Genomic DNA, 12280 nt, shown 5'->3' with positions numbered 1-12280 from the left:
GGCCGCTATGGAGTTATTTCAGTGGCAAAGAGAGTGGGATTAATGATGTAACCATGCAAAAGCACCTACTAGCTGAAGCCCAATTGGACTTCAAATAAGCACCTCAACTAGCTTTGTCATTAGAAAATATAGCAAGTGGAGCATATGAGTTAAAGGGTATGCTGATGGAAGTGGACACCCTCACCAGGCTGACTGAGCTTATGGGACACCACTTGAGTGAAGGTAATTGAATAGCTTCACCCAGGACATTTCCTGAACAGAGGGTCTCTAAGTAAGCCCACAGCAAAAACCCCAAAACAAAGCTAAACCTCATCCAAATGGTTAACATTTTCTTCAGGATCCGGGCTAGTAAGCCATTGTCGTTGCTGCTGGTGTATGAACTCCAGACAGCAAAAGAATTCCACTCGGCCTGAATTGAGTAAGAGACCTCACAGGCCAATATCCAGGAAAGTGCACACCATGGAAAGGGGTGGAGGGGTGGAGGTTAGATAGACCTTAGGATTAGGGTAAAAGTTCGGCACAACATCGTGGGCCGAAGAGTCTGTACTGTGCTGTACTGTTCTATGTTCTATGTTCTATGGAAAGTGCGCCAATATCCGGCTTGGAACAGTTAAATTGCTTAGCAATATCCAAATCAGATCCTAATGAAATAAGCGTTTGGTTAAATGGTCACCCGGTTATTACTGGAGGTTGATGCCAGTTTTAGCTGTATCAGTGATTGCAGAACCAGTCTTTAACCGCCTTCACTCTGGACTCCAACCCTTAAGTTTGCGTAAGACCTCGGCTAGACTGAGACGCTATGCTGGGGAACTTTTACAGATTAAGAGTGCAGTTTTGGTTGTGGTCTCGTATGAGAAGCAGCTAATGGAGTTACCACTGATTATAGTAAAAGGCTCGGGCCCAAGCTTGAAAAGGCAAAATTGGTTCAGAAAGATTCACCTGAATTGTCTTAACATTTTTCGATTAGAAAATGGCTGCCTAAGTGAAGTCCTAACTAAATACCTGGAAGTTTTTCAGGAAGGTCTAGGTTCTATCAGTGAAGCTAAGGCCAACTTGCATAGAGTCATACAGCATGGAAACAGACCCTTCAGTCCAACGAGTCAATACCGAACATAATCCCAAACTAAACGAGACCCACCTGCCTGCTCCTGGCCCACATCGCTCCAAACCTTTCCTATTCGCGTACGTGTCCAAGTGTCTTTTAAACGTTGTGATTGTGCTCACATCCTCAGGAAATTCATTCCACACGCGTGGAAGCAATTCCATGATTCTGCAAGGCCCGCCCAGTGCCATTTGCTTTACAGGCAAACGGGGAGGCAGAAATCAGAAACCTGGAAACGAAGGCATCCTCAAACCAGTCCAGTTTACGGAATGGGCATCACCAGTTGTACCAACTGTGAAGCCTGATGGGTCGGTCCGCCTTTGTGGGGAGTTTAGACAAACGGTAAACTAATTATCACAGCTGGATAAATACCCAATCCCTCACATGGAGGACTTGTACGCAAAGCTGGCAGGGGGTCTGTCCTTCACGAAGTTGGACATGAGCCATGTGTACCTGCAATTGCGATTAGATGGCGATTCCCAGAAGTATGCTAGTATTAATAACCATAAGGGTTTGTACAAATATACGAGGTTGCCATTTGGGGTATAATTAGGCTGTGCCATTTCTCATTGAACAATGGAGAACATTTCACAAGGTCTACCCCAGATCGCCATTTAACTCGACAATATGCTAATAACAGGGAAAACTAATAAATAGCACTCAAAGAACTTGTACATAATCCTTAGGCGTGCCTCCAAGGTGGGCGTATGCCTTAGGAGGGATAAAACGGTGTGTTCCAGGCACCCTAAATGACCTACTTGGGCTGTAGAGTTGACAAGACTGGGTTATACCCATTGGAAGATAAAGTGAGGGCAATCAAAGGTGCCCCAACTCCCATGTCTGTACCGGAGCTCAGCTCTTTCCCTGGATCGGTGAATTATTACGGAAAGTTCATACGTAACCTGGCCTCCAGCCTGGCACCTTTGCACCTGCTATTCACAAAAGGTCAGCCTTTGTAATGGTCTTGTAGCCAAGACATAGCCTTTAGGAACTGAATAAGCAGCTGTCATCGTCTAAGGTGTGGCACATTGTAATCCCAGGGGAGAGCTGGTGCCGACTTGCGATACCTCTCTGTACGCTATCAGGGTAGCATTAGCTCACAGGTGGTCCAATGGAGAGGAACGCCCAACAGCATATGCTTCCCAGACTTCGGCAGAAGCTGTGCACAAATAAGCCCAGATAGAGAAGGAAGGTTTGGCGATCATATTTTGTATGAGAAAGTTCCACTAATACCTTTATGCATGTAAATTTGTAATAGTAACAGACTCAAACTCCTGCTAGGGCTACTGAAAGAGGTCAAGGCTGTGCTGCCCATAGCTTCAGGACAAATTCAGCGGTGGGCTCTAATTCTAAGCGCGTAAAATTACAAGTTGGATTGCCATCCGGGAGGCCAAGTAACAAATATGGATGCCTTGAGCTGCTTCTCGCTGGCAGATACATCATCAGTGGTACTGTCACTGGAAGAGTCTTCAATGGTTTTAAATTTTTTGGGCACTCTTCCAGTCACTGCTGACAAATCAGACTGTGGACACAGAAAGACCCGGACCTTTCAAAACTGAAATAGCTGGTGTTGATGGGGGAAACAAAAGGGCCATCACAACCAGAACTGAAAACCTTTGTGGACCTGGAGAGAACAGATCACAGTAGAGGATGGCATATTATTATGGAGAATGTCCCGAGCAAAGGTCGCTGCCAGGTATTGGGTGAGCTTCACCCAGGGTCACCCAGAGATGACCAAATTGAAGATGTTGGTGAGACGTTATGCCTGCTGGCCAGGACTGGATGCAGACATAGCCGCGTTGGTGCTATGAGTACCGAAAGTGCCAACAAAGATCAAAATGATTGCCAGCAACTACCCCACTTTTGTGGGAATGGCCTGGACTTGTTTACATGTGGACCGTGCAGGCCCTTTCCTGGAATCAATGTTCTTCATCCTTGTGGATGCCCCCTCGAAGTGGTTGGACGTGCGTAGATTTCATTTGTTAAACGTGGGGTGATGATAGGAAAGCTGCGAGCATCTTTTGCAATATACCGGCTCCCGGAAGTGTTGGTCACAGACGATGGGCCATCATTTGCCAGCAGGCAATTCAGGTATTTGCTAAAGTTGAATGGCATTCAGCGTACAAGGCAGATTCATACCATCCATCTTCCAATGGTCTGGCGGAAAGTCCAAACTTTGAAGGCAGGCTTAAAGAGACAGCCTACAGCTTCACTCGATAGCAAACTGTCCCGGTTCCAATTTTGATTATTGGACCACCCCTCATACAAGTACAGAGATAGCTCCAGCAGAGTTGCTAATGGGGAGAGGACTCCTTGCTAGGTTAAATCTGATTTTCCCGGACTTGGGCAGGGGCTGAGGGTGAAACAACATGAGGAGCACCAATACAAGAATCCTCTGCATGAGAGAGGCCGTTTACTTCTGGGTAAAAGCTTTGGTGCCGGAACCACAGAAATGGCCCTGCATGGGTACAAGGTGAAGTCAACGCGAGGTCATGTCCCGTGATATACAAAGTTTGGGCAGGTGAGGCGGTCCTGAACAACCACGTGGACGTCATGAAAGCTATTCCCTCGCAAACAGGGCTGGAGCAAAATATACCCAGTCCCTCAGAACAGCTGGAAAGGAACCCATGGGTTCTCCCCCTTCCATCTAACGTCAAAGAAACCTAGGAATCTGAGGCAGACCATGGTAGACGTTGCAGCCTTTACTGCCTGAAGAAGAGGATCAATTTCTTCCGAGACGGGCTGCGGTCTGGTGCATACTGCCCATATCTGAGGATGAATCAGACCCAGTGCAAAAATGCCCCAAAGAAATACTACACAAATAAGAACCGGCCTACATCCCCAGGCTCAGAGGGGAAGATGCATCGTGATCCTAACAAGGTCAGCCAGATGGATCTCACAGTGTGTGAGATCCCTGATTGGACCAGGCCATCGGCCCCAATCTGGGGAGCCCTGGCTGACAGATATAAAGAGACATTTCGGAGGTTCTGCTCGCTCTGAGAGCCGCCTCTAAGGAAGCCAGACCAGCATCATGTACTGTGCACATGTAAATAAAAGGTGACTTGGTGACAGGATGCCGGCCTCTGTGGAGTTATATCACAGACAATGAGTGGCTTAAAAAGAATGTCATTTTGGAACTTGAGGGAAATAGACTTGCAGTGAAACAGAGTAGTATGTGAGAATAGGACTGGCTGGATTGCTGTACGGAAGCCAGCATTGGCATGACGGGCCAAATGTCCTCATTTTGTGGCATGGTCCCACTCTGAATCTCTTTTTAAAGATTGATTGAGTTGCATCAACCTGAATTTTTTAACATGTAACCTGCTGAGTGTCTTTGACAGGAGCCATAAACTTCCTTGCTTTGCTTCACAGTGATCGAAGAAGCTAATTGGTTGACATTACCCAATGACATCCAGAAGCCAGGTGATGGATTCGATGCTGTCATTTGTTTAGGAAATTCATTCGCGCACTTACCAGACTTCAAAGGTAAAAACAAAAAATTTTCTGACTTCTTACTTTTCTCTGACAAAATTTTGACAGAGTTCCTGATATGAGACCCGCAGAAACATTTTGATACTTGTGATAACACAGAGTGGAGCTGGAGGAACACAGCAGGTCAGGCAGCATCAGGGGAACAGGAAAGCTGACGTTTCTGAAGAAGGGTCCTGACCTGAAACGTCAGCTTTCCTGCTCTTCTGATGCTGCCTGGCCTGCTGTGTTCATCCAGCTCCACACTGTGTTATCTCTGACTCTAGCATCGGCAGTTCTTGCTATCTTTTGATAATTGTAGTGTTTTGAATGATGGATCGGGGCTGATTGTACCAAGATTTTGGCTGGGGGGTGGGGGCTGGTGATTTGCTATCAGAGTGATTGATGGAGGGTCAGACTGGGCCTTTCCCTGGTGATGGAGTGATCAGAGATGTCAAGGGAGAGTGCGGTTTCGAGGTTAGCTTGTTGAGTTTGGGGAAATACTCCCGGGCCTCCTGCCATGCTAATAGTGCTGCGAAAACACTGAACCTACCAATCTGCATTCCTTTCCAATTCCCTTAAAGTACTAATGCTGTGACTGAAAATAGGTACGCTTAAAACGGAGTCCGCTGCTTCTTGGATGATGAGACCATAAGGATGCAGGGGCAGAAGTAGGCCATTCAGCCCATTAAAGCCTGTGCCACCATTCCACGAGATCATGGATGATCTTATAATTCTCGACTCCACTTTCCTGTCTTTTCCCTGTCACCCTTAATCCCCTCAGTGATTAAAAAGGTGCCTATCTCGGCCTTGAATATATTTAACACCCAGCCTTGATACCCGTCTGCTGTCTATGGAATCACTACCCTCTGAGAGAAGTAATTGCTCCTCATCTCTGCCTTAAATATGTGACCCCTTACTCTGAGATTATGCCCTCTGGTTCTAGACTCTCCCATGAGGGGGAAACAACTTTGCATTATCTACTGTGTCAAGTCCCCTAAGAATCTTGTGCGTGAAAGTTTTAATCCTAATTTGTGAGACTGGATTGGTGACACTCTTCCCCCACTGTTTAAACTGGGAAACATGTGGGTTGGCTTCTTGTTTCAGAATTTTTTTTATTATTGGACTAACTTTCCATTTGGGTGAAATCATTTCCTTTCTAATCCATGAACGGCCAGTTGGAACTGTTTATAATTTTGTTCCTTTAGGTGACCAGAGTGACCAGAAGCTGGCCCTAAGAAATATTGCCAGCATGGTGAAACCAGGTGGGATTTTAATCATTGACCACAGGAACTATGATGCCATCTTAGAAACTGGCGAAGCACCAAAAGGCAAAAATATTTATTACAAGGTAACTCATGTCGGTGGGAATGGAGCTGTCTGAGAGTGCTCTGCATATGTTTTAAGGTACCAAGATGTTGCTACATAATATATCTACACTCTCCTGTTCTAGATTCAGCCCAATTCCCAGAGACATTCTGTTTTGATTTAACTAATCCTTACCTTCCTATTTTTGATCTCTATCATATTACCCTTGAATCTCCTCAGTGTTTACAACAGTAGCCACAATTTTCGACCCTCTCTTTTTATATCCACCTACCAAGCTAATCGAGTAAACCTGAGTTATTCCATATTTCATTGCTTTGCCATCCTTCCCATATGATAACCATTTCATCCTCAATTTGAAGATAACATGCTTTAACTCATAATTCTTTATGTCTACCATTCCAACCAGCTTTTGATCCAAACTTCTACTCTTCCTCCAAAAACCATACCCATTAGTTTCCTCCAGTGGTCTCCTTTATTGTATCTTATCTAAATCATTCTTGAAAATCCATGTACATGACATACATTTTATCCATTCACCACGTTTTTCTCTCCCCTCTGAAATCTGTCTTGGATTGGGTGAAGATTACTTATCTTTCCTTCATCTGGATAGTAATTTTATCTTAGGTTGAAAATTTCAAATGGTGCTTTAACGCAAATGTTAGATGTGCTTACCTGAGTTCACTTTTAGTATGTAACACCTTGGGATTTCTCCAATCCTCCACAACACAATCTCCCTCTCAATAGAGCCCTGAAATATAATTGACCAAAGAACTAAAGGCATAATGAGAAGACAGTTCTTTTCCACGGAGCAGGTTGTTCTGATCTGTAATGTATTTCCTCAAAGCATATCTGAATTAGAATCAATTCTAGCATTTGGACAGAAATTGGAATATTCTTGAAAAAGAAGATCTGCAAGGCTCTCAGATGGGGCCAAGAATTGGGTCTAATTTCAAATAGATGATGCAAACATGTTGAGTCAAATGGATTTCTTTAGTTCTATATCATTCTATGATAGCTCATCTGTCTCAGCACATTGTCCTCCTTTAGTTTAAAATTGTTATTGTTATTTGCAAGTGTGCACTCTAAAGCCATGTACTTCCTGGTTAGATATAGAACAGTTGCAAAAGAAATCTCAAATATAGGCAAAATACTGCGGATACTGGAAATCTGAAGCAAGCACAGAGAATGTTGGAGTAACTCAGCAGGTCTGAACATAGAATATAGAACCGTACAGTCAGAAACAGGTCCTTCAGCCCACCACATCTGTGCTGACCATGATGCTATTCGAAACTGCTTCGGAGTCTGGTGCGATCTTCTTCAGAACAGAAGAAGGACTCGAAATGTTCGCCCTGTTTCTCTCTCTCCATAGATGCTGTGTTTCTCTAGAATTCTCTGTGTTTGTTGCAAAGCAAAACTCCCTGAGCTCTACAATAACAATGTTCTACTGTATCAGCATGAGCCCTGTGGTTCCGGTGACAGAAAATAACGATTCAGGATATTTTCTACACAGTAATCTGTACTTAGCTCCAAACAAGCTGCCAGGGGGGAAGGTCAAACATTTCCCCCACAGCTCAACATATTTGGTACACTCTTTTTATATTGTGTTAGGTGAGAGACATATACACAGTGTATTTGTTAGAGAATGGCTTTCATGATTCTCGTTTTAGTTACATATTAAAAGAACATTTGTTAAGTCACCACATCATGAGCAAGGAGTAAACTATCTGCAATTTATGCCTTCCAGAGTGACCTCACCAGGGATATAAATACTTCTGTGCTGTATGTAAACAACAAACCTCACATGGTGACATTGGATTATACTGTTCAGGTTCCAAACAAGGACAGCGATGAACAACCAGATGTGAGGTAGGATTGTGCCCAAGAACAGAGGATTAATTCGGAATACGTTTGAATACATATAGGCCAGTGAGAGAGAACAATGCTAAGAGGAGACCCCACCATTTATGGTTAACTAATAAAAAAATTAAAGATTGCATCAGACTTAGAGAAAAGCCATACACTTTTGCAAAGATGTGTGGCACCTCATAAGGTTGGATAGATATAAAAGAGCAGCACCATAGGATTAATAAGGAAGGAAACGTTAGAGTGAGAGACAATAACTAGAAATATAAAAACAAATTAGAAATATTAAAAAATGTAAAAATATAAAAGCCAGTTAGAAATATAGAAACTGTTTCTATTGATATTTGAAAAAGAAGACTTAACAAAATGAGCATTTGACCTGCACAAAGTGAGGCTGTGGAATTTGTAATGGAAAATAAAAGGTAAAGCAAAAGTTGCTGTACTCCTACTGGATCATAGGACTGCTCTGCCAGTAGAGAGTGCCACTGAGGGTCATTATGTCTCAGGCAAGGGGACAGGATTGAGAAAGTGGGACCTTTTATGGTAACCTCAGCTGGTGTTGGAATTGAACCCCGGACTTCGATGTCACTCTGCATCAAAAAGCAGCCAGTCGAGCCAACCAACCCCCACTAGAAAACAGAGATGGCAGGTGATCTCAACAGGTATTTTACATCAGTCTTCCCCATAAAGGGTACATCCTAGATGCAGCTGTAAATCAGGAAATGGAAAGGGGACAGGAAAGCAACAAAATTGGAATCACCCAGTAACAGATACTGAGCAGTTTGTTGATGTACAGTTTGACTAGTCGCCAGATCCTGATATACTTCATCATAGGCCCCTTAAAAAAAGGTGGCTAGTGAGATATTTGGTGGGTTAGTTCTAATTTTCCAAAGTTCCTTAGATTTAAAGTAGGTTCTGTTAGATTGGAAAATAATTAATGTGACTCCAATTTTCAAGCAGAGAGACAGTCAGAATTCAGGAAACTACAGGCCAGTGGCTTAAGATCTGTCATAGGGAAAAATGTCAGAAACTATTATTTAACATTCAGTAGTCAGGCTTATTGACAAATTCGAAGTAATCAAGCAGAGTCGATATGGTTTTGCAAAAGGGAAATTTAACCAATTTATTGAAGTTCTTGAGGAAGCTGCTATAGGAAGGATGTTGTGGAACTTGAAAAGGTTCAGAAAATATTTACAAGGATGTTGCCAGGGTTGGAGGGTTTGAGCTACAGGGAGAGGCTGAATAGACTGGGGCTATTTTCCCTGGAGTGTTGGGGGCTGAGGGGTGACCTTATGGAAGTTTATAAAATCATGAGGGACATACATAAGGTAAATAGACAAGGTCTTTTCCCCAGGATAGCGAAGTCCAAAACTGGAGGGCATAGCTTTAAGGTGAGAAGGAGAAGATTTAAGAGGGACCTGAGGGGCAACTTTTTTACACTGAGTGTGGTGCATGTATGGAATGAGCTGCTAGTGGAAGTGGTGGAGGCTGGTACAATTGCATGTTTAAAAGGCGCCTGGATGGGTACATGAATAGGAAGGATTTAGAGGGATATGGGCCAAATGCTGGTAAATGGAACTAGATTTATTTAGGATATCTGATCGGCATAGATGAATTGGACCGAAGGGTCTGTTTCCATGCTATGCAGTTGTATGACTCTGACTCTAAGTAGTATGTGGTCTGGATAAAGGGAATACTGTAAGAATATAGGGACATTGGAGCAGGAGTAGATCATTCAGCTTGTTAGCCTGCTCTCACATTCAGTGCAATCTTGGCATCAATTCATTTTTCTTACATTTTCCCCATATCCCTTTACATCATTGGCGTTTAGAAATCTGTTACCTTTAGTACACTCAAAGACAAAGCTTCCATAGCCCTCTGGGGTAGAAAATTCCAAAGGCTTACAGCCATCTGAGATTAAAAAAAAAGATTCCTCACTTCAACATTAAGTGGCTTCACCTTTATTTTTTAAATTGTCCTCTTGTTCTAGACTCCCGCATCAGGGGAAACATTTTACCTGCATCTTGTCTGTCCACCACTTTAAGCATTTTGTAGGTTTCAGTGGGATCACCTCTCATTCTGTAAAACTTTAGAGAACACAGGACCGTTTTCCCGAATCTCTCTTCATAGGACAGTCCTGCTATCCTAAGACTAAGGCTGGTCAACCTTTGTTTAACTCCCTGCATGCTAATAATCCCCTTCCTACAGTAGGAGGATCAAAACTGTACACAGTAGTCAAGTGTGGTCTGATCAAGATTCTTTACAATTGAAACAAGACTTCACTACTCCTGTACTCAAATCCTATTGTAATAAAGGCTGACATTCCATTAGCTTTCCTAGTAGCTCGCTGCATCTTGCTACATGTTAGTCTTCAGTGACTTTTTGTACATCTATACTTCCTCATCTCTTTCCATTTAAGAAATTCTCTGCACGTCTGATCCTCCTACCAAAGTCAATAACCTCGCATTTTTCCACATTATATTCCATCTGCTGGTCCTTGCCTACTCACTAAGTCTGACAAGTTTTCTTGAAGCCACTTTGCATTTTCCTCAGATGAACAGTGAGGAACTTATTGAAATTACAATCACTAAGGAGGTGAGACTGAGCAAACCGATGGAGCTGAAGACTGACAAGTTTCGAATGGACTTAATCCTAAAGCCACAAAAGAGTTGGCTAATTGGATAGTAAATATGTTGGAGTCAATTTTGCAAAATTCCCTTGATTCAGGAAATGTTCCATCAGACTGAAAAATAGCAAATATAATCTCTGTGTTCAGGAAGTTGTGGAAGGGACAAATAACAGGAATCTATAGCCTAATTCACTTGATGTTGGTGGGCTGTGGGTACTTGGAAGCCTTTTGAAGTACTCTACTTGGATTTCAAGGAGGCATTTGTTAAGGTTCAACATCAAAGGTTATTGTAGAAAATAAAAGCTAATGGTATAGTGGGTAACATGCTAGCTGGCTGGAAGATGTCATGCACACATATCCGGAGCAACTGAAGAAGAGTGGGAAAATTATAAACTAAAAGAAAAATTGCTGGAGAGACTCAGCAGGCCTAGCAACATCTGTGGGGAGAAAGCACAGTTAGCATTTTGAATCTGGTGAGTCTTCATCAGTTTAGCAAGATTATAGATCAGGAAATCTGCCAGGGGCAGTTCTAGCTTGGTGAAGTTACCTGTCAGTGAAACAAAAACTGGAGTTGTGCCTTGGAGTAATTACTGGAGAGCAGTTTCTGGCATCCAGGGGAGTGTAGACTCAGGAAAGCAGAGTGATTGACCAGATCTGGAGTAGGCATTGAAGCAGGTGTGGAGGGAGGTATTAGAATAGAATCCTTACAGTGTGGAAACAGGCCCTTTGGCCCAACAAGTCCACACTGACCCTTGATACATCCCACTCAGACCCATCCCCCTATAACCCACCTAATCTACACATTCCTGAACGCTATGGGCAATTTAGCATGGCCAATCCACCTAGCCTGCACATCTTTGGACTGTGGGAGGAAACCAGAGCACCTGGAAGAAACCCACACAAGCAAGGGGAGAGCATGCAAACTCCACACAGACAGTCGCCCACGGGTGGAATAAAACCTGGGTCCCTGGCGCTGTGAAGCAGCAGTGCTAACCACTGAGCCACCGTGCCACTCACTTTGAAATAGTTGTGGAACCTGTCCATGACACAGCAGATCTTGAGAGGAGGTTTCAAGGCCAGATTGACAAAATGAAGAATTGTAATCCCTTTGACGTTGAGTGAAATTTGATGATCCACATTAATTTCTGTGGAGAATTGCTGAGAAATCAGTGGGATTTGTTTTGCTTGCATTTGCTAGATTTAATGTGTACCATGGTATGTTTGATTAAACTATATTACCCATATTTGTTCCATTAATTCTAAGTTTTAGAAATAAATAGCACAGGTATTATAGATTATATTACAGTTCTAACATTGTAAAGTTTATTATGTGTTAAAAATGTGGTATCTTGTGGCGTAATTCTTTTATTCTCCCAGATCTAACGCTATAAAAATGGTTACTACTTCCTATCCAGATTCTAATGTAAATTTAGTGGTCTGATCTGAGATCATTTTCTGTCTGGTAGAGGCTCATTGCAGATTACTTGATCTCATTTGACATTTCTTGGTTAAAGAAATGATCATTCTATGAAAGTGTCCCAGATAGACTTGGGGAAATTTGGTGCCTTTAGGGCTTTAGCGGAAACTTCAGCAAAATGTAAAGTTGGTAGCATTGTCAGCTCTGAGTCAGAACATGATATGTTCAAGCCCACTCCAAGATAATCAAGGCTGACACTCCAGTGTGATTGTGAAGAAGTGCTGCACAATTTGCAGTATTGTCTCTTAGGTGAGATGTTAAATCAAGGCATTTCCTAGTATTAGATGATCGTTTAGAGAGCTGGTACATCATGTAACAACTTTAACTCATCATTTTGAAAAAGAAAATGGAAATTATCCCAATGACTTGGCCAAGACTTTTCCTTTTCTCAACATCACAAAAAAAACTCCGG

The 12280-nt window shown here is 42.9% G+C and overlaps 1 protein-coding gene across 2 annotated transcripts in view; it reads left to right on the top strand.

Moving 5' to 3' along the window:
- The window catches only part of gnmt (glycine N-methyltransferase), a 52468-nt gene that overhangs the window by 29705 nt on the left and 10483 nt on the right, over positions 1-12280 (top strand). For both annotated transcript variants that reach the window (XM_048597151.1, XM_048597150.1), the window contains exons 3-5: positions 4475-4588; positions 5779-5921; positions 7644-7765. In XM_048597151.1, the coding sequence (XP_048453108.1) occupies positions 4475-4588; positions 5779-5921; positions 7644-7765 (379 nt within the window). The remainder of the gene's footprint in view (positions 1-4474; positions 4589-5778; positions 5922-7643; positions 7766-12280) is intronic.

Source organism: Rhincodon typus, chromosome 5 (assembly GCF_021869965.1).
Source record: "Rhincodon typus isolate 14 chromosome 5, sRhiTyp1.1, whole genome shotgun sequence".
NCBI lineage: Eukaryota > Metazoa > Chordata > Chondrichthyes > Orectolobiformes > Rhincodontidae > Rhincodon > Rhincodon typus.
Note: the sequence above shows the minus strand (reverse complement) of the source record. Positions and strands in the feature narration are given on the sequence as shown.